This window comes from Periplaneta americana, chromosome 2 (genome assembly GCF_040183065.1).
Source record: "Periplaneta americana isolate PAMFEO1 chromosome 2, P.americana_PAMFEO1_priV1, whole genome shotgun sequence".
NCBI lineage: Eukaryota > Metazoa > Arthropoda > Insecta > Blattodea > Blattidae > Periplaneta > Periplaneta americana.
The window spans coordinates 17,902,587-17,926,450 of record NC_091118.1 but is presented as its reverse complement, the minus strand read 5'-3'; the positions used below and the strand labels follow the sequence as shown (position 1 = coordinate 17,926,450).

Genomic DNA, 23,864 nt, shown 5'->3' with positions numbered 1-23,864 from the left:
AACAGAACACCATCTAAAATATTGCCAACCTCTGTTCCAATTCGGCTAACTATGGAATAGATAACCTTGGAATAAACGAACGTCATACAACACGATACTCCATTTATTCTATAGTTAGGCTATTCCATGAATAGCTATTCCAAGATTTATTCTATGATCATACAACTGGGCCTAATAGATATATAATCACTGAGGATATAGGCTATATGTTTTTAGTGTTACAGTTATGAATAGTTAAATAATCTTTTGCAATCTTCGTTTCAGTGATTTGCTTGAAGAGTTACGTCTGCTTGATTATGTGGTAATATCTTCTCGAATTTTCATGTTTTTATCCTCGGGAGATTTTTTTTTTTTTCTGATTACAGAGGACAGAGATGCGATTTTGCTTTCAAGTGTTTCTGGCATTATGCATATTGTGTTCATTTGTTTGTTTATAATAAATTGTCATACATTAACTGATACATCATCATTGAGAATATATATTTTTTTGGTGTTACAATTGAATAGTTAAATTATCTTCTGGAATCTTCGTTTCAATGATATGTTTGAAGAGTTACGTGTACTTAAATATAAGTTTGATTATATGTTGATATCGCCTCGAATTTTCATGTTTTTATTCTTTGGAGAATTTTTTTTCTGATTACTAAGGATAGAGATGCGATTTTACTTTCAAATGTATTGGAGTGCAAGAGGTCAAATGACTTTATTGTCAAACGCCTGGCATTAGAAAACAACAGAACAACAACAACTTTCAAATGTTTCTCGCATTATGCATGTTATGTTCATTTGTTTGTTTATAATTATTGTTATACATTAACTGATACATCATCATTGAGGATATATATATTTTTTTTGTGTTACAATTGAATAGTTAAGTAGTCTTCTGGAATCTGCGTTTCAGTGATTTGTTTGGAGAGTTACGTGTAGTTAGATAAAAGTTTGTTTGTGTGTTAATATTTTCTCGATTTTCATGTTTTTATCCTTTGGAGACTTCTTGCTGTTTACTGAAGTGTAAATCCAACCTTCTAGAAACTGATACTAGATGTAAGACTGGCGCTTTTAGGGATAGAGGGCGGGGTTCGGGATGGCTCACAAGCAACAAGTTATGCTACATATGTTTAGCATTAGTGTAAAACTGGCCTATGTCTCCTAAAGTGGTCGGGACATAAGTAACCTTCATCCGTGCTATTAGTGTAAGTCTGACAACACGTGAACATGAATGAAAACAAGAGCATTGAGATAACAATGCTTTTCGTCAGGAAGGACAAAAGAGTAACATTGAGGCCCATCGACAATCTCGGCAAAATGAACTCACTTTATAAAAAAATGATACTAGCCTTTTGAGCTGTAATGAGAAAATTTGCTTGTGTTTTTCATTTCATAAAATAGATGTTGTCTTGTGTATTATTTTGCGAATTTCCGTTGATTTACAACAGCCATTGCTAGTTAATACTTTCATCAACAGGCAAAAGAATGATCTGCGGTCTGAAGTAAGGAGGAAGCCATTTTGTCTTTCGTGTTCTCTTAATCACCATATCATTGGATCATGCTTCAGCATGGCTGTATTCCACCTTCTACGTACATGAGAAGTATCACATTCAATCTTGAGTAGTGACATACTATGTAAGGCTGTAGTGAATTGTCCAATATGAACAGTCCTTTGCAGAAGCATCATTTAGGTGTAGCAAGCAAGGTTGCCAGATTTTCTCATCAGGAATCCAGGACAGGTGATGATACGGCATAACTTAACGTGACTACTCATTTGAATTAATCCAGTTTGTAATGCAATTGATTTTTATTCATTTTATGTATTTCAAGTAATTATATAGTGTGTAAACTTTTGATTTTGTTACGTTTTTGCTAGATTATGAAATTTCCTTGGAATTATTGATGAAGTCTGGAAAAATAATGTCATATTACTGTCTGATCTATGCAGAAAATATGCATGACATAGTGTTTAAATAATAATAATAATAATAATAATAATAATAATAATAATAATAATAATAATAATAATAATAATAATAGTAGTAGTAATAATAATAATAATAAATTAACTTCCAAAGAGAGTAAAAAAAGATACTGTATAATACCTAATGTCAATATCTCTCTCAATTAATAACACTCAATAAAAGAATTGTATTCCAATGGATACCATCCCATTGTGGAATCCTGGGAAACGAGAATGCGGATGCTTTAGCAAAGAAGGGCAGCACTGCTACTTACAGACCTGTTACTAAATCTACGTATTACTCTGTGAAGAGATTTATTAAATCTACATACTTAGACTTCAACAAACAAAATTTGATAACACAATCCCAAGGGAAAAAATGGAACTCTCTGCATCAAAATCCACAGTTAATTCCCGATTTACCACGAAAATCGTCTGTAGCTGCATTTAGATTGGCAACAGGCCATGATTGTTTGGCTAAACACCTGCATAGAATTGGAATATATCAGTCCCCTAACTGCCCATTGTGCAACTCAAACCAAGAAATGGATTTGGAACACCTCAAAATCTGTGCTTCATTGGCTGGTCATGATAATATCTTTGAAAAATATTGGAGTGCAAGAGGTCAAAATGACTTTATTGTCAAACGCCTGGCATTAGAAAACAACAACATAATACCTAATGCATTACCTCTGATTGAGGTTCAGGTTGCAGGCAGTACATCTCACTTGACGATATGTGTCAGAGGAAGAACAATTGTTTGTATGCATCTGAAGTCTGACTAGTGTAATATGTAGCTAGTCGGCGATGTATGCAATGGAGGGGGAAAGGAACTAGGCATCCTACCCCATTATCTCCTGGCTTAGTTGCCTCATAAGTAATGCCTTGTTGGTATCATTTGTGATGTTCAGACCTATCTTCGGTCAGTTGACTAAACAACAAACAACCTAAAACATACTATAATATTATCGTTTTTATTTCAATAGAACGTGATAGAAGGTGCCGGACACCATTGATGACAACATTGAACATCGGTTAGACAGGGTCTTGCAAAAATGAATAAGGAATTTTAAAAATAATTGATAGGAATGAGCAAAAAAATTGTATTTTTTTTTTTATCTTTTTGACATTCCAGGAAATACAACTCAATCCAGGACACACCATTAAAATTCAGCACGTCTGGCAACCCTGGTAGCAGGGTAGGGCAATTAATAATAATAATAATAATAATGATTTATTTAACCTGGCAGAGTTAAGGCCATACGGCCTTCTGTAACACTCAACGAGGAGTAAAAACTGCGTTACAAAAACACTACAAATTTACAAAGTACATTACAATTTTACACATAAAACTGAATAAGATAATAATAATAAAATGTAAACAACAAGTAAGAAGAATTCAGACATAATATATAACATACAGAAAGAAAGAAAAAAGCATAATAAAATGTGAATAGCAGGTCAAAATAAATTAGGCTTACAAAGTATAAAAAAATAAGACAATTATTGATAATAATAATAATAATAATAATAGGCCTAATAGTGATAATAATACTAATAGTAGTAATAAAATAGTGCAGTACAAAGCATACAATGAATACAATTGCCCCTATACCTTGAGTTTAAGATTAAGGAAATTAGTAATAGAGTAGTATTACTAAAGAAAAAAAAAAGTGATACCCGTATAGAGTTACGTGTAGTTAGATAAAAGTTTGTTTGTGTGTTAATATTTTCTCGATTTTCATGTTTTTATCCTTTGGAGACTTCTTGCAGTTTACTGAAGTGTAAATCCAACCTTCTAGAAACTGATACTAGATGTAAGACTGGCGCTTTTAGGGGTAGAGGGCGGGGTTCGGGATGGCTCACAAGCAACAAGTTATGCTACATATGTTTAGCATTAGTGTAAAACTGGCCTATATCTCCTATAGTGGTCGGGACATAAATAACCTTCACCCGTGCTATTAGTGTAAGTCTGACAACACGTGAACATGAATGAAAACAAGAGCATTGAGATAACAATGCTTTTTGTCGGAAGGACAAAAGAGTAACATTGAGGCCCATCAACAATCTCGGCAAAATGAACTCACTTTATAAAAAATGATACTAGTCTTTTGAGCTGTAATGAGAAAATTTGCTTGTGTTTTTCATTTCATAAAATAGATGTCATCTTGTATGTAGGGCCTAATATTGATTCTAAAATATGTACATAAATATTATGTCAATGAGAACCTCAAAATTGCATAGGGAGTTAAAAATTATTTAAAAAACAATTTTATTTTAAATGAAGATAAATAAGAAGATTATTTTCATACAAATTGCACATATATATCTCACCAAATAGTTAATCAAGGCATGAATCACAATGTGCCACCAGATATTTCTCCAAGTTTTCAGGAGTTACGTTCTGTCAGCGGTCAGGCAGCATGTTCTTATACACCAAAAACAATCTCTCGACATTGCATGAAGTCATTATTGCATGTGTAAACAATATTGGATGTGGCTGACAGCAATGACTTCTAGAGGGTTTCGCATTTCTTCGCTGAGGATTTGGCTCAAGCGGTGGAGTGGCATGAGGTCTATTTTACAAAGTGTGAATTAAACGACATTACGTTTTCTGAGACATATATACTAAGGAAAAAATATATCATTACATAAAAATCCAGACTCTAGTGATAACTGTATCTTTAATAATGAAATACACTAACGCCTGGGTTGTACATAATTGAAAGGAAATGCTTTAAATTGTGGACAACTCTGAACTACGTGTAAATAATGTTTGAATATAAATTTTCGAGTGACCAGGAATCAGTTTAACAGAACATAGAGAGATGGGAGCACTTAAGGATTCTTTTAACTTGTCCAAATGAGATTTAGTCAATAGAAGGTGATCAGACTTTTAATATTATAGATTTATTAATTTATCATACAGAATAATAATATCTGTAATATTGACAATATTTGAGGAGAAAAATTCGCTCCGGTGCCGGGATCGAACCTGGGTCCTTGGTTCTACGTACCAAGCGCTCTGACCACTGAGCTACGCCGAATTCAATCCACAGCACCGCCTTCAATGTTTCCCTTTTATGGCCTGACTCTAAGTTAGACATATATGTTGACGTATATGTCCAATGTCAACTGCCATTGTACTAGGAGTCGACCTGGTTGGCGAGTTGGTATAGCGCTGGCCTTCTATGCCCAAGGTTGCGGGTTCGATCCCGGGCCAGGTCGATGGCATTTAAGTGTGCTTAAATGCGACAGGCTCATGTCAGTAGATTTACTGGCATGTAAAAGAACTCCTGCGGGACAAAATTCCGGCACATCCGGCGACGCTGATACAACCTCTGCAGTTGCGAGCGTCGTTAAATAAAACATAACATTTTTTTTTTTTTTGTACTAGGAGTGCACTCAGCTGAGTGACTTATTTGGCCCGGGATTCCTCTGCTGCTGGTGCTGTGGATTGAATTCGGCGTAGCTCAGAGGTCAGAGCTCTTTGTATGTAGAACCAAGGACCCCAGTTCGATCCCCGGCGCCGAAGCGAATTTTTTTCCTCAAATATTAATTGTCAATATTACAGATATTATTCTGTATGACAAATTAATAAATCTATAATATTCTCATAGCTGCAGTGCATATGTCTGTACAGATTACTGTGCACTTAACTGCGGAATCCCGGCCAAACAAGTCACTCAGCTGAGTGCGCTCCTAGTATAATGGCAATTGACATTAGACATATACGTCAACATATATGCCTAACTTGGAGTCAGGCCATAAAAGGGAAACATTGAAGGAGGAGAATTCGATCCGGTGCTGTGGATTGAATTCGGCGTAGCTCAGTGGTCAAGCGCTTGGTACGTAGAACCAAGGGCCCAAGAAGACAAAATAAATTAATATAAGCAATAAAATAGCACAGATTACAAAAACAAGAGCCTATATTATGATTAAGAACAATCAATTTCATGTCTCATTGCCATTCGGTTTAAATTCTATTTGTTATGGTCAGGTTAACTCCAATCATCAAATTTACCCCATTACTGGTATTATAAATAGTTCATATCAGAGGAAATAGGAAGGGAGTACACTAGTGTTGCCAAGTTTTCAAACTGACAATACGAGAGATTTCGGGAAATAATAGTCAAAATAGTTCAATCAAGACATTATCAACATAATTTACCTTTAGGAGCATGTTATATACAGTATAACTGTACGCAAAAGTATAGGGTGGTATTCAAAAGTAAGTTACATTTTTAAATAGATATAACATTAAACAAAATTAACATTACACAAAACGATAACACATTTTGTATGTATTGAACAATGGGATTTGTTCATTTTTAAATCAATTTCGTTGACCAATTCTTAAATTATGTTTTTTTCTGAATTTTCATATGCCATTTGTTAAACTTATTTTACATTCATAATAATACATTCATAATGCATAGAATTGGGATATATCAGTCCCCTAACTGCCAATTGTGCAACTCAAACCAAGAAATGGATTCGGAACGCCTCAAAATCTGTGCTTCACTGGCTGACCATGATAATATCTTTGAAAATATTGGAGTGCAAGAGGTCAAATGACTTTATTGTCAAACGCCTGGCATTAGAAAACAATAACAACATTCATAATAAAACTGAACAAGGCTAACAGTCAGTGATAGTGATTTAAACATTCAATAAGAAGTAAATTTACTTTTAACACATTATAAACAAAACCTGTTACTGTATCATATTACCCAAACAAATGAGTGTGATAAATGAACAAATCACATTGTTCGATACATACACATGTGTTACCTATTGTGTATTCCTTAATTTAAAAAAAAATGTTATATCTACTTCAAAATGTAACTTACTTTTTGATAATCCTATAATTTAAAATGAATCTCATAGCACTATTAATACTTTCCACTTGCTTTATATTCACTCAGAAGTTTACAACTGAAATTTCCCTTAACAAAACAGGTTGAATATTTATGAGAATTTGTCATTTTAGATTACACTTAAAATTAAGTTTATTTTATTTAATTTCTTCCTGTAACCACTACAGGTTGCCATTGACAAAGAGGACCATGATACAATAAAATAGAGTAAATGCCTTGAGGCTTAGTGATACATTGTTGTTAGAGTGAAAAATAACAATTTGAATTATATTGAAACACATGATATTAAAAGAAGTAACGTCAAGGAGATGCGAATTAGTCATGGTCCATATGTATGATGCCTGAAAATAGCTATTGAGCATTTGAGTGCTGCAATTGTTAGATCTCTTAAAATATTTTTATGCAGGCCAAAAGATTTACAGAAGTCGACTAGGAACCGGGGTATGGTCCCACGGGCTCCTATCATTAGTCCCGTAATGACGATGGATTCCAGATGGTATTTGTCCTTATAAAAACTTCATCTGGCTGGTGTTCGTGCGATTCGAATCTCACAGTAGGGTCTATGATGTAACCTTCAAGAGAGGGAGGTTTAAATGCAATTATGTCGATTCTTCGAGTACTGCCCTCACTGGATAGGCCATGTACTTCTTCATATACTGAATAACCTTTGTTCCTTAAGGCAGTTGCTATTATAGATCTTACTGTATGATGCCGCGTATTTCGTAGAAGTTCACCTTGTGGACAGGCCCCCAGGACATGGGCAAGGGTTTCAACCTCCCTGTCGCAACGTCGACAGGTTACTGCCCGAAGACCTGCCAGGTACACTACGCACAGCTGATATGTTAGCATTCATCTTGATTGCTTCCCTCCACTCACTACAGGAAAGACCCTTGTGATTCCGGATCCACTTATTGGCCGGGGTATATTGTTGGTATAAGAGCACGCCTTTGCCTTTATGTTTTTTCTGGCTCCAGTTCTTAAACGCTTTTTCTCTTAATACTTGCCGTACCTTTCGCGTATCTAGAGTGCCGTATTTATTTAAAATATTTGCTGATTCGGTGATATTGAGTGCTATGAGACTGGATGTAATTTCGTGGGATAATCGTCTTGTAGCATGTAGGAAGGAATTATTGGATTTAAGCAATATCCTACATGCATTTATATGTTGTAAGTATAATTCCCATGCTGAACAAAATAAACCTAATCCCTTGAATTTTGTATCTGTATACAACATATCTGTAGGAAGGTCATTAGGCAGTTGCAGTATTTCTTTCAGCACACCCCTTATAATATCTGCATCCACTATGAATTTATTAGAATAACTTTCATAGAACCATAGCACTATTCATATTTACCATTTAAATAAATAAGTTACGTGAGAAAATATTAAATACGTGAGACAAGATATTGGAAAAAATGTGGGTAAAATATGGAAGACCTAGCAACCTTAGAATACAGTACACTGCATGATATACCTACCTATAAGATCTTCCCAAGCAGTCTGAAATAATGCTTCTGATCTGTTGACTGTGCTCATTATTTGAGTCTTGCATAGCAATAAACTAAGATTACGTGAAATATTCTTCATGGATTCATTTTTTTCTTTGTCGATCAGCATTAAAGATACATTTTTGAATAGTAGTTGGCAAAATACTTTATACTCAAGAGTGTAATTCAGTGAAAGCTCTGTTCATTGTTTTTGTAAGATCTGAAAGAAAAACACAGTAAATGTAAGGAAGTAATGGTTCTGGGGAACATTATAATGCTAAGCAGCAAGTGAGTTGGCGCTGACGGTAGTGTTTGTGACTCGTATTCGGGTGGTCCTGGGTTCAAACCCCGTGGCCGACCAATCTGCCTAAGATTTTTCATGGTTTCTTTCAGTCACAAAGGTAAATGTGGGATTGGAAATTTACATACCATGATTCATCACTGCCTCAGTCACCAATATCATAAACATTAATCAAAATGTAAAATCAGTTACATGAACACAAGTCATTTACAACACACAACAGAAACAGGAACTCAACAATAATAACAACGGCCTACTGGTATATACCCACAGATCCTAATACACGATATGATCACAGATTGATGTTAAAGCGTGTACTCTATAAATAAACTTAACAAAATGGAAAATAATGAAATAATGCTTAACATAATGGAGCAATGGTTATCATTCCCGCTTTGTATTCTGGAGGTCAGGGATTGGATCGATCGTGACTTTCCTTTGTTTCCCAAGTCCTTCCAGGAGAATGATGTGATAATACCAATTCAACCCGACTCCTTCCCAATTCCAATCAACCGTCACTTCTCATCTATCATTTTTTTAGTAGGTTATTTTATGACGCTTTATCAACATCTTCGGTTATTTAGCGTCTGAATGAGATGAAGGTGATAATGCCGGTGAAATGAATCTGGGGTCCAGCACCGAAAGTTACCCAGCATTTTTTGCTCAATCATCTATCATCATATCATCTTCCACATTAGGCATGCGATCTAGCCATCAAAGTATCACACCTGGAAAAATGTGCCTTTGTGGGTAGGCTAAAATTGTGAACCACTGCACTGTGGAGAAAGCAAAATAATAATAATAATAATAATAATAATAATAATAATAATAATAATAATAATAATAATAATAAAATAATGCAGTTGAACCCTGTTTTTACATTTCCGCAATTAACATTTTCCCGTCTTTTACAACATTTTATCTTGGTCATTTCAGTTTCTCCATTATAATAATATATACATACTTTACCCTCTATTACGGGATTCCACACTATTATGCACTGTTGGGCGAAGAATCTAGGTAAAGATTAATTTGTTAGGCTTACAGAATATATCTGTTATGGTAACAATAACTATTGTTACCATAACAGATATACTGTGGAATCCCAGCCACCAAGTCACTCAATTGAGTGCGTTCCTTGTACTCATATAATGACAGTTGACTTAATATATGTCGAACTTGGAGTTAGGCCACAAAGGGAAAAACACTAGAGGGGGGATTCGATCCGGTGCTGTGGATTGAACTTCGGCGTAGCTCAGTGGTTAGAGTACTTGGTACTTGGAACGAAGGACCCGAGTTCGATCCCCGGCGCTGGAGCGAATTTTTCTCCTCTAATAACCACTTTAAGTGGTGTTTGAATAAGTAGGCCTACATTCTTTATTATAGTGTAGGCCTATATAGTGACAATAGCGTATTCTAGTGTACATGATTTAAATAATATTTGTGAATTGTAAGTATTAGTTTTATTGTTAAAGTGGTTCATGTTTTCTTCTGCCCAACTTGACCACACAGGAGTCGTTGAGATGACACAAGTAGTAGGCCTACACTTGCTACATGCACGCAACTTCACCCGCTACGGTGAAAACTCCAGTAATACTTAACCTTATAGCCTCCTGGGACAAAATACGGTCCCTACTTATCTCCATTACACGGGACTGAATGTTTGCCCTCGTCTTGTACTTGTTCTGTGGTGTCTCTGTGGTAGCCCTGCGTTGTGCTGACAACACGGTCAAGGAAGCCCGCATTGTGAGAGAGTCTAGTGCAGCCGTGGCGAAAATGTGACTCACGAGCACATTATGGCTTGCAATGATAGCTGTGCATTTCCTTTGCTTCCTACCTTCCCCAACCCCCACCTTCTCACTCACTGGAGTCAAACTCCGTTCCATTTGTATTTGTCTCTGACCTGCGAGTGGCGTATCGTCGCAATATCTCTCTCGAAACCATGTACCTCTACAAAAACGAAAGTTTCAAGTAGGATGGGAGGACGCATTTTTTTGCTGTCAATATGATGAGAGTATTAAATGTATGATTTGTTCGCAAGTATTACGAGGAAAACGGTTGTATAACGTAAAACGGCATTATACTACATGTGACTTATGAAACATTAAAAGTTAGGTGTCGTCGTCGTCGTCGTCATCATCATCATCATCATCATCATCATCATCATCGTCTCTGTACGTCGATCCTTTTACAGCAATGTACGAATAATGCGGTTAGATCTTCAATTTAAACTCACAAATTTACAATATGATGTTAAATGAAAGCTAGATGTAAGGACTTGACAAATGTTGAACTTTTCAAATCTTTGCCAAAAAATAAATATCCGAACCTTCGTTCTTTCGCTTGCTCTGTTGAAGCCATGTTCGCTGTAACTTACGTTTGTGAAAAATTATTTTCAACAATGAAAATAGTAAAAACCAAATTTAGATCACGACTGACAGACAAATACCTTCGTGATCAACTACGACTGGCAGTAAGTGACATAATTCCTGATTTTGAAACTCTGTCGCAGACACATTCTGAAGACAGTTAATTTTAGGTTGTGATAATGTGTCCTGTGTTTTCTTGTTCATTTATTTCTTCGTTACACGTGCTAAACATTAGTTTGTAGCCTTGTACTGTATAAAATTATATTTAAGTGCTTGATGTAAGGAAAATGAAAAACCGTTAATAAGTCAGACAGTTGTTTCACTTCCCCTTCGGGTGACCGCCTCCCTCCATAGGTGCTATGCACGTTGCAGGTTACACAGTGGCTCGGCGCACGATCACATTTTCGCCACGGCTGGTCTAGTGTAAGTGTTGGTCCAAAGACGCCCTCCCTTATATCGCATTTGAATGTAAGGATAAATTAGTTAAAAAAATATTTTATTAGGTTATTTTACGACGCTTTATCAACATCTTAGGTTATTTAGCGTTGAATGAGATGAAGGTGATAATGCCGGTGAAATGAGTCCGGGGTCCAACACCGATAGTTACCCAGTATTTGCTCATATTGGGTTGAGGGAAAACCACGGAAAAAACCTCAACCAGGTAACTTGCCCCAACCGGGAATCGAACCCGTGCCACCTGGTTTCGCGGCCAGACGCGCTAACAGTTACTCCACAGATGTGGACTAAATTAGTAAAAAAGGGGAAAATTAAATAATAAGACAAAAAATAAACTTATTGTTATATTTTTGCTTCTTATTTAGATGTTTTTAGTTTTTAACCATACTTTTGATTTTTTATTTATAATCGTTTAACACACACTTTCATTGCCTTTAAGTTTTATGTCTCACTATGCAAGTATACGCACAATTTATTCCTATAAATAGATTAACATTTAATTACCATTACGAATTAAAATGCAGTTTTAACTTCTGATCATTTTCTCTCTGTATAATACCTTGTATTGTATTTTAAGGGGAGAGGATGGTATTTTTTTTAACTTTTTTCCTCTTTGGTGTAACATATTATTATTTTTTTTTTTTTAGAGAGCTCATAGCTGTAGGAACTCAACCAGATATAAATAGTTTGAAAAAAAATTATTTGGGGGCCCAAATTTGAAAAATATATACCCAATGCAAGATTGTAGTAAAACCGATATATCTAAACCGTTTTTAAAGATAGATTCAAAATCTTTTTTGCAATGTATTTGCAAAAGCATGTTCTACAAACTGTCTGTAACAAAATTTTAATATTAGCGTTTGTAAAATAAACAATTAAAATTTAATAATAATTTTCTGCTTTCTTTTCTTGCAAACGGACGTATTTTTAAAATGAAATCAATTAACAAACTTTTGTTACAGAGAAACGTTTCCTAATAGTCTAAAGAATATTTGTTCTAAATTTCATGCATATATCTTTAATAGCTCAGAAATTATATCCATTTTTGTCTGGCAATGTAGCAAAAAAAAAAATGAAGTTGCTGGAAACCGATAAAAGCGGGCGTGTGATTTAAAAATCCATAGCGCAGGAAGTTTAAAAATGACGTCTCAACATTCGAAAAGGGCACAAATACCCACAAAATGTTATGCAATGCATTCCACACATATCAAAGGGTATTTTAAAGAATTTTTTTTTTTTTTTGAAAATTTAATTTACCGGAAACAACAATAAAAGTGGGCGAGTGATTTGAAAATGCATAACGCAGGAAGTTTAAAAATAGCGACTCAACATCCGATAAGGGCACAAATACCCACAAAATGTTATGCTATGCATTCCACACATATCACAGAGTAATTTAAAGATTTTTTTTTTTAAATTTACTCATTTTCCACCAAAAAATACCATCTTCTCCCCTTAAATACCTAAAAAAAATCTCACTTCTTTATTTAAATGGTGTAGATGGGGATCATCAGTGCGGTTTTCGGCGTAATAGATCGACTATTGATCAGATTTTTTGTATTCGACAGATAATGGAGAAAAAATGGGAGTATAAGGGTACAGTACATCAGTTATTCATAGATTTCAAAAAGGCATATGACTCGGTTAAGAGGGAAGTATTATATGATATTCTTATTGAATTTGGTATTCCCAAGAAACTAGTTCGATTAATTAAAATGTGTCTCAGTGAAACATACAGCAGAGTCCGTATAGGTCAGTTTCTATCTGATGCTTTTCCAATTCACTGCGGGCTAAAGCAGGGAGATGCACTATCACCTTTACTTTTTAACTTCGCGCTAGAATATGCCATTAGGAAAGTTCAGGATAACAGGCAGGGTTTGGAATTGAACGGGTTACATCAGCTTCTTGTCTATGCGGTTGACGTGAATATATTAGGAGAAAATACACAAACGATTAGGGAAAACACGGAAATTTTATTTGAAGCAAGTAGAGCGATCGGTTTGGAAGTAAATCCCGAAAAGACAAAGTATATGATTATGTCTCGTGACCAGAATATTGTACGAAATGGAAATATAAAAATTGGAGATTTATCCTTCGAAGAGGTGGAAAAATTCAAATATCTTGGAGCAACAGTAACAAATATAAATGACACTCGGGAGGAAATTAAACGCAGAATAAATATGGGAAATGCGTGTTATTATTCGGTTGAGAAGCTCTTATCATCCAGTCTGCTGTCGAAAAATCTGAAAGTTAGAATTTATAAAACAGTTATATTACCGGTTCTTCTGTATGGTTGTGAAACTTGGACTCTCACTCTGAGAGAGGAACATAGGTTAAGGGTGTTTGAGAATAAGGTGCTTAGGAAAATATTTGGGGCTAAGCGGGATGAAGTTACAGGAGAATGGAGAAAGTTCCACAACACAGAACTGCACGCATTGTATTCTTCACCTGACATAATTAGGAACATTAAATCCAGACGTTTGAGATGGGCAGGGCATGTAGCACGTATGGGCGAATCCAGAAATGCATATAGAGTGTTAGTTGGGAGACCGGAGGGAAAAAGACCTTTAGGGAGGCCGAGACGTAGATGGGAGGATAATATTAAAATGGATTTGAGGGAGGTGGGGTATGATGATAGAGACTGGATTAATCTTGCTCAGGATGGGGACCGCTGGCGGGCTTATGTGAGGGCGGCAATGAACCTTCGGGTTCCTTAAAAGCCATTTGTAAGTAAGTAAGTAAGTAGAAACCAGGGGCGGTTATTCAGGTGAAGTAGGTGAAGTGTTACTTCACGTATTTATGTGTAAAACACAATTTTATCTCATATTAAGAATTAATTCCAGTTATTACCGATACCGTGTTTCTAAAATAAAAAAAAGTTTTATTTTCAGTCGTTATAAACAGTGTTTAGTTGTATAAATAGTACCTGTAACCGTCCGCTGAATAGGATAATGTCAACTGTTACGAGCGCCGAGCGGTGACTATTGGAACTTACAATACTGTAAAGGTGAAATTATTTGGACTCCCATTCTCATACAGCACTTGGTTTCCATGGTAACGTGACGTCACGCACTAAAGAAAGATTGTATGAGTGAAGTGCGTTTCTGAGTCTATCAGTCACGGAGAACTGTCAGACTTCTTGTAGGCGAAGTAACCAGTTTGCAGATCTAACGGGACTAATAATAGAGAAGGGGCGAAGTCGGTCTCCAAGGCCGGGGGCTATTGTTTAAGGGCTGTGAAATTTTACAGTATGTACTACCTGACTCGAGAATAGTATCCTCATTTCTTATTTCCAAGCATCCACCCCTGCAGTGCTAAATTAGCTGGCTCTATGTTATTTTATCAGGAATACGTACACCCCACATACATTCGCAAAGTTTAAAAGTTGTTTTCCGCCGCGTGTATTGTTTTTTCTCATGACCTCATGATCTTCCCAGTTTTGTTCCAACGCTTGTATTTGAAAGTTTAACGCGCGCGTAAATGTACGCATGTAGTTTAATATTGTGTACGTATATATTAACGTATTATTTAATGTATTTAGAATATATTAGTGATAAGTGTACATAGTGTATTAATCCTACATCATAGTGTATATTATAAGTTTAATCACTATAGTGCTATTATACAAATACTTAGGTACCATTACATAAAAAATGTTGATTAATGAGTGCGAAATATGTATCCCGAAAAATGACACGGTTTGTAATTTATTAGAAATATCGTTTTGTAGACTTAAATATGAGGATAAAAAAGATGTTTTAAATTCTGGACGACCTACATTTCCATTTCTTATTTGTTTTAAAAAGTGCTAAGAAAATACAGAAGTTGTATAAAATAACTTAAAAAAATTCTTTCGTTGAAAGAAGCTTTTTTGTTTGAAAAGATTGAACATTTCACTCGGAATGCTACATCACAGGAGAGACTTTCATTATTAGCCCATAGCTTTGCATAGAGATATACTGTCCACCCTCAGTTAAACTCAGACATTTTATGAAGACATCATCGACAGGTTTGCTGCTTTAAAATGTAGGAGGATTGACTTGGTATGCAAGAAATTAATTTAATTAATTAATTTTCCTGTTTGCATGTGTTCTAGAACTATTAAAACTGCACGTAGATTACGAATAGTAGGCCTACTCATTGTATTGTTAAAACTGTTTATGCATTTGTGTATGTGAACAGCACTTCACCTATTTTTTTACGGCGAGCCGCTGCTGGTAGAAACCGTAACCTAACTTCGTGCCCTGTACTGTAGATAGAATAGAATGAATTATGCTTTCGAAGCCGGAAAATCGCATATCTAAATACGTCGCTTCTGTGTTCACATTTATCGCCCGTCCACGCCTTGTGTTTGTATGTATGTATGAGTGATAAAAGCTCGTAATCAGGACAACCGCAAACTGATAACACAGGCATGCAATAAAAGGAAGGAAACGTTGCAATAGTATACGGTGCGAGCTTGTTCTTGCAGGTTTTGTTGTAGCCATTGTCCATACTAAACATTTTTACTCAGCTTTGAACGAAAAAACCATTCTAGTCTGTTATGAAACAAGAAATCGATCACATGACGATGAATATATCACATTCAGGTATGTAATGTAACATAATATTTTCTCTTTTATAATTTACTTTTCTATTACTTGAAGAATGACGTATTATGATGCAAAGTTTTATGTCCATCTGTATGTTTTCATTATACGTGAAAGTTTTGCGATGCTTAAAAAAATTAATTCCGAGATTTTCATGAAAATAAACACTTTTACAAATTTCTAATAGGTCTACCTAAAAGTTGTTTTGGTCATGCATCCTGCGATTATTCCTTAGGCCTAATTATTCATGTTAATTACTTATATGAGTCAATTTGTCAGGGAATGACGTGTACTGAAATATGTTGACCAAGGACTATGTTTACCAGGAGGAAAAAATGAAAACGAGGACAGGTTCTGAAAAGCAGGGTTTTCCACGAAAGAAAGGACTTGATAACATAACATAATTATGATGTGATGTGATATTTATTTTCAATATTTTATATAATAAAGTAAATTTTGTTTGTCTTAGCAAAGAATAATACAAAACTCTTAATAATAATTAATTTAATCAACTATTTAACTGTACAGATAATAAACTTATACTTTACTGATTGCTGAAACTTCTCTAATCAGTGACGAATTCACAAGTTAGACAGAGCGAGGAAATCTCCCTTCCTGGATTCCAGGATGCCCCTCCCCCACGGAGATTTCAAACTTTTTTAAACTAAGAAATATAATTTACAGAATATTATGTTTTAATTCGATGTGACTTTTCAGTAACTAAGATAAGGTAAATAATTTATTATGTAGATTTTAAAATAGCTGTTTCTATTGTATGTATTTACTCACACTGCAATGGGTATATACCCGGTGGCAGTGGTAAACTAATTACACTCAATAATAACAGTAATAAACTTATTAATTAAAAATACAATTAATAATAATACTAATAATTAATACTAACAATAATTTATAATAATAATAACAACAACAGGGAATATCATAAATTAAATGAAACGATCACTTAAAATAACATTTGAAATAAATCGAATTTGTATCTTAAACCTAAGTTCGAACTAAAACCCACGAGTATGATATGTTCATATCTGCACAAGTACCTTTCAACATTACACTCATTTCGCTGTCAACTCACTCACTGCACTGGAACTACGACATATTTCACTGATTCTATCCTGATTTCACTAACACTTCAAAAACATTTCACTGTTCAAATACTTTTCACTGCCACTATAAACTATAAAGCTTCACTGACAGGAACACGTTTCACTTACACAACACACTTCACTGACACAACACACTTCACTGACACAACAATTCTTCACTGATACAACACTTCAATAACAACATATAATTTACACCCTTTAAATACTGTGGAGGTTGAAACGTTAGTGTTATTTTTTGTGTGTGTTAATGTAGGGGAATTTAGGAAAGGCAGTGCTAGTTGGCGACACAATATTATTTTCGTAACAGAGTCTGCGGGTCAATCTTGATTGGTTGAAATTTAAACCGTATGAATTTTCTTTCTTCATTGTTGCAGTTAAGAAGTCACGTATGCTGTGTTTTTATTGGTGTAGTTTTCAGTGTTAATTTTGTTTAGCAAATACAATAATTTTCTTTACTAAAACAGTTATAACATATACAATAAATATAAATATTTCAGTGTACAATGGCAAAACAACGGACATTGTTTACTTTTCTTAAAGAGAAAAGACGTATTGAGAAGTCACTGGAAAGTGCATTCGTTGCATTTAATGAACAAAGTTCTCAATTGGCTTTAAGTGAAAGTGAAATCTGTGAAACGGTAGTTATATATCTGCGTTAGTTTAATCTACATTGTGATGTTGCTGGTGAGTCAATGGATAAAACGGTTGGACGGTAAATGAACTAAAAAAACGACGGGGAGCTAAATGTGACTGGTTGTATTTCATTAGTATTTGGGTTGATACATTCTGTAAACTGTGTGAAATGTTATACGAATCTCTTCAAAAATAGGTAGGGTATTTCATAATTAGCAATGGTCTTTAAAAACTTTAGAATCAGATCCTCAAATTTATATAAATTACACTCTTCCTTTGTTTCTTACAGCTCTCCAAAAACTTTCGCCAGGGTTGTTCGTATTTGAAGTCCTTGAAAGCTTGGCGAATTTTTAGATAAGCGCGGATCGGGACCCAATTGATAAGGGGTCTGCACGACGCCTGGACTACAGGTCAGACAACACATCACATGGGCGAAGCGTACACATCCATCCATAGGCAGAGTTATGACTCATTCACAATGAAAATTACATATAACCGTAACATAAACACAGAAGTTTGCGGCCAGGTTATCAAATGGGATCATTCACAATGATTCACATAAACACTGACATTGACATTGGCCTGAGACGTTAACATGAAAGTGTGAAAACTCCAAACTTTCATGGTTGTACTTACGTGATTTGCAAACAGTACACAATCGTGGAGCGCTGAAGTATACGACAGAATATGAGGATATGGCGTCGTTGTTCTCTATTACTGTATCTTGTACAATAATGAAAATTGGTATGTGTAAAAAACTGTACTTCTGCTATATGAAAAAAAAAATACGATAAAAAATTATATATATATATATATATATATATATATATATATATATATATATATATATATTTTTTTTTTCTTCAAAATTCAGTTCACTGTGCAGTGATGAAGCGTTTCCCTCATAACTCAAACTTTTTAACTTTTTCATGTTCTCTGTCTTTTATTTCATTGCAGAAACTCATGTTTACAATATCATGCTCTTTCAACTACATTCCTTAATAAATAATATAGGCTATATTTTTTTTATTTTGTGTTAGAAGAAAATACTTGACCATTTTTTAAATGAATTTATTTTTTGTCACAATCTATCAAACGTAGAGAAGTGATTTTGCTTCTTATTGTCGATATGAAATGCATAAATGCACACAAAAAATTTAATCACAGAATGTTGGATAGCTTTTGAGCTATGAGGGAAATACTTCATCACTGCACAATGAACTGCCATCATTTTGAATTTTGAAAAAAAAAATATATATATATATATATATATATTTTTTTAATCTTAAAAATATTTTCTTCATATAGCAGAAGGACAATGCTTTACACATACTAATTTTCATTATTGTACAAAATACAGTAATGTAATGGAGGAAAAAAAAGTTGAATATTTCCAAAATTTTACTGCTGTAAGCTGTACAATCCCCTTAAACATAATAATACAATATTCACATTTTTTGTTTATCTCTTCCATTTAGGTTCAGTCTTATTTCTCGATTGTCAGTAATTTGCGATGTCAGATTGAAGAGTGCAAATAAGGTGGGTGCTCCTGTTATGGCCATGTTCCTGATATGGCCACCCCCCCTATTGTGAGTTAGTTAACCAAAAAATCCGCTAAATTGCAGCAGCATCCAGTGAAAGGGCATCCTGGTATGTCACTTGGTCGTTTTCCATCCAGTCAGGTTGAGCAATATGGCGTCAGTTGCCTGTTCTGCGGTTTTCATGTGACCTTTTCTTATTTTTCTCTGGTAAGTCTCCTTTGTTTTATGCATGTTTTTCAAAGACTTGTTTCATGAAAACCATAGTCCTCCATTCAGTTTTTAATGTTCTGTTGATTGGTGTTGTCGTTGATGGCGTATCTTTTACGAGTTGTTCATAATCAAACGATTTTCGTGAAAGTTTACCTGTTCCTGATATGGCCATATCAAATGCACCATGGCCATATCAAGTTCATTTCACTTTTATTTTTTCACCTGACAAATTTACATGCCTTATAGCTGGGATTACGCAAAAATTTTGTATTTTAAGAAAAACAACTTAATTTTTTAATGGAAAAGCCTGTTTTGACTACACTTTTGAATTATAAAAAAGATTATTAAGTGTCATTTTTATTCATTTTACACCAGAATTATTTAATTTTAGCACAACTGCGCTATCAAACTAAAAACAATCACGATTTGTAGAACATGGAACAAGGGTGGCCATATCATGTGCACATGTTCCTGACATGGCCACTAGGTATACTTTTGGAATTTGGGACTTTTTGGACAATTAAAGCTATTTTTATGGGGAAAGGAAATTGTTTTAATAAAGTCCATTAGACTGAGAACGCGTAAGAAAAAATTGGTTTACATTTTTTTTCAAAATGGCAGCTAGAAAAATTCTCAAACCTTAGCATGGCCATATCAGGGACACCTACCTTAGTACAAATTATTGAAAGATGTTACATTAATAGGATGTGTTTTACTATATATTCTTTTAGTTTAAAAATTACAATAAAATAAATACATCGTTACATCCCTGTATTTTGCTCTTTCCAGGACGTCTTGGAAGTGAAGAATGGCAATCTATGACTTATTAGTGTTGTGTGTGATATCTGTGACTGTAGTGGGAAGTGATGCACCATGCCCTAATGGATGCAGTTGTCCATCGGAGTACAGAGCTGATTGTTGTAACTTATCGCTGTATGAAATACCAAAACAATTGAGCGTAGCTACAAGGTTCCTGAACATCTCTGGAAATAAGTTATCTTCCTTGAAAAGGAATTCTTTCAACGTCCATAATGCTGAAAGTATTAAGATATTAGACCTCAGTGATAACAAGATATCAGTGATTGACAGTGGTGCTTTAAGACACGTAACAAGTTTAATTTTCCTTTATCTAAGTAGAAATGAAATTGTGTCCTTAGAGCAGAATGCATTTACAGTGAATAACAGACTGGAGTTTCTTAAGTTGGACAACAATATGTTAGAACTTCCAGCCGACAGGCCCTTTCTCAACATACCGTCGCTAAAATCATTAGATCTGAAGTTTTGTAGCATCAGTGCACTTCCTGAAAAAACATTTATAAGGCTGAAAAATCTTGAAGAATTGAGACTGTCCCACAATCAATTACAGGCTCTCAATCCCAAAGTATTTCTTCCATTAAAATTGCTCAAGCACTTGTATTTGTCTAGAAATTTGCTCAGAGATTTGCACAATGACACATTTGCGTCAATGCAGAATTTAGAAACTTTGGACTTGTCCCAGAACCAACTACAATCACTTAGTATTCATTTGTTTTCATCCCTAGAAAAAGTGGAGTATTTAGATCTTTCTGAGAATAGATTGAAAACACTTGATCTTGAAATTTTCTCTCGTATGTCAAAGTTACAGAACCTTAATCTACGTAAAAATATATTGAATTCCATCCACGAGAAGCAATTCTCAACACTGAATCGTCTTACAGTGCTAGACCTTTCTGGGAATAATTTCGAAGATATTCACTTGAAAGTGATTTGTCATCTTAGCAACCTGACGTATTTGAAGGTATCAGATAATAGATTGGCCTGCAATTGTGCCTTATGGGAACTTTGGAAGTGGAGTAAAGAGAATGAAGTTGTCGTTTTGTCAAGCTGTGAAGAGCCTGATTTTGAATTTTCGAGCAAGAATTTTGAATTTCTCGGAACTAATAACAGTTGCAACGCAACAATGTGTGATCTGGAAATTGAGACTGAGTATACAGAACGGTTGATGACGCCAATGTATGTGTACGTGGTAACATGTTTGGGAATTCTGCTGGTTATTATAGCTTGTGGAGTGACGTCGTTTGTAGTACTTCGCCACTATAAAGAATTCTTCAAGCGTCGAAACATCCGTGTGTCAGCTGCAGAATATTCGGCGAATACCATCAATTACATCGGAAGGCCACCTGAAGATTACATGACACATCATGAAACTTCTCAACGCCAGCGCCAGCTTCAAGAAGAACTTCATCGCCAGCATCAAGAAACTTTGTTAAGAAGGAGGGTAGAGAGGGCAATGAGCAGCAGTGCCAGATCACTCCCCAGAGTCGAACACAAGACTCTTCGTCACTCGTATCATGAAAGTAGACTGCCTTCTATAGCTGATGATGAGAGGGAATGGTTCAATGCAGACACTCTTCCTGCTAATAACAGAACATCTGTGTTCTTAGCGAGTATGTCAAGCCATCCAGCGGTAAGAGATCCTCCAAGTACTCCAATGGAGAAGAAATGTTTATCGGAACCAAAACTGAAAGGACAAAATTATTGCAGTTACTGATTGAAAGTCAAAGAGTGCTATGTAAAAAAAATGTAATAAATATGTTTAATGTGAAACGTTTGTGACATTCGAGAAATTTGGTCACACTTTCAATTAATACTGTGACGTCATCAAAGCGTGCTACGTCACGCTGTTCCGCTCAGGCTGTAAATGTGAAAGCTTAACGAAATATTCAACTTAATTTTAGTTTAATTGATTTTTATTTGGATTTAGCCTATCGAAGGAACTTTCATGGACTTTTTTTTTTTTCATTGTTGGTAACTCTATACTATCTATTAGATGCTTTATGGTTGTGCTATAAAAAGTCCCGACGCTGTTATTTCCGGCGTGACTCCGCCTCTTTGCTTACGTCTTAGAAAGTGAAGGCTCTATAAAATCTAGGTAGATAGTATCGTGCGCCATTTTTGGTCTTACGTTGCCGAGCTACGATACGAGGAATCTATTTGCCACACCGTTAAACATTATCATATCGTAGCTCCTATCATAATAAATCAAACGCAATGTAATTCAGCAAATAATTGAGCGGCAAATAACGTCTTCGTGTGCTTTCTGCGAACGCCAACAAAACAGCTAAAATGGTGGGCGACTATATTAAGTATTTATCGAGCCTTAAAGAAATGAATCAGCGAATCACAAGACGCACACGTTCAAATGTAGCCGACCTGCAACGCGATTGGCTGCCGGAAATTAGAGCGACGGGACTATAACAGGTGGAGTTACTTGTCAACAATGTGACGCTGAAACGTGTGTTCAGGTTACTGCCCAGCGACAGTCATGTATTTTTATATTTTGTGATGATTTGTTAATATTAACCCGGCACACTCACATTCATACAAAGTGGACATTTTGTTTTCAGTTTTATAATGGTGCCATCTCACGTGAACTTGTGTGATTGTAGCCGAAGATGTTGGCTTATTGGAAATACAGTATTAAATGACTAATGGGACGATAAGTAACGGTTCATTGAATGCCACTTCAGCAATTCTCTGCGGGTAAAATATAATAGCTCACTAGCTTTAAAGAATTGTTAACTGACGATAATATAAGTCATGCAAATCTGGCTTTCAGATAGAAGCTCCCTGTGAAGCAGGCCTGAATAATTTCAAGGGAAAAATTGTTTCGGAGCCGGGTATCAATCCCGGGGCCCTTCGCCTACAAGCAAACATTCTGATGGGGGCAGATAAAAAAGTTAATTTTTTTTCTTCCACCATGTTAATAATGTCAAAAGAAGTGCTTATACAAATTTTGGCCACTCGACCGCAATTACGAGGACCGTAAAAAAATAAGTTCGACAGGGGCCGCTAACAGAAAAAAAAAAACACCATTTCATTGGATAAATTTATTGGAACGGACACAGCAATTGTTGAGCTATTTTTCAACATATTTTCCATCAGAATTTAGACATTTCTCACATCATGGGATTGACAGAGAGAGGTACAGACGCAGTTCAAATGTTGGTTCCGATCTGAGGCAGTTGACTTCTACGACACAAAAATTTATCCTATGGTATGACAAATGTCTCAATTCCAGTGGGGGATATGTTGACAAATAGCGTAACAATTCAATTACTTATCTGTTTCAATAAATATTTCTATGCAATTGTGCTTTTTTCTATAAACGGCTCCAGGGGAAATCACTTTCTGGACGGTCTCGTAATTGCGGTCGAGTGTCCAAAATTTGTATCAGTACTTCTTTTGACATTATTAACATGGTGGAAGAAAAAATTTTAACTTTTTTATCTGCCCCCATCAGAATGTTTGCTTGTTAGCGCAGGAATGCTCTACTGACTGAG

The 23,864-nt window shown here is 35.2% G+C and overlaps 1 protein-coding gene across 6 annotated transcripts; it reads left to right on the top strand.

Annotated features, from left to right (window-relative positions):
- Nucleotides 1-15,861: 15,861 nt before the first annotated feature.
- On the top strand, nucleotides 15,862-23,024 carry LOC138714537 (chondroadherin-like). Of its 6 annotated transcripts, none has more exons than XM_069846621.1 (4): nucleotides 15,862-16,034; nucleotides 18,081-18,201; nucleotides 19,417-19,539; nucleotides 20,332-23,024. In XM_069846621.1, exon 4 carries the CDS (start codon nucleotides 20,351-20,353, stop codon nucleotides 22,070-22,072), a length of 1,722 nt encoding a protein of 573 aa, XP_069702722.1. In that variant the 5' UTR covers nucleotides 15,862-16,034; nucleotides 18,081-18,201; nucleotides 19,417-19,539; nucleotides 20,332-20,350; the 3' UTR covers nucleotides 22,073-23,024. The 6 variants fall into 6 exon arrangements, with proteins under 6 accessions (XP_069702722.1, XP_069702723.1, XP_069702725.1 ...); XM_069846622.1 differs by lacking the exon at nucleotides 19,417-19,539 and adding an exon at nucleotides 19,270-19,330; XM_069846624.1 differs by lacking the exon at nucleotides 18,081-18,201.
- Nucleotides 23,025-23,864: the final 840 nt, after the last annotated feature.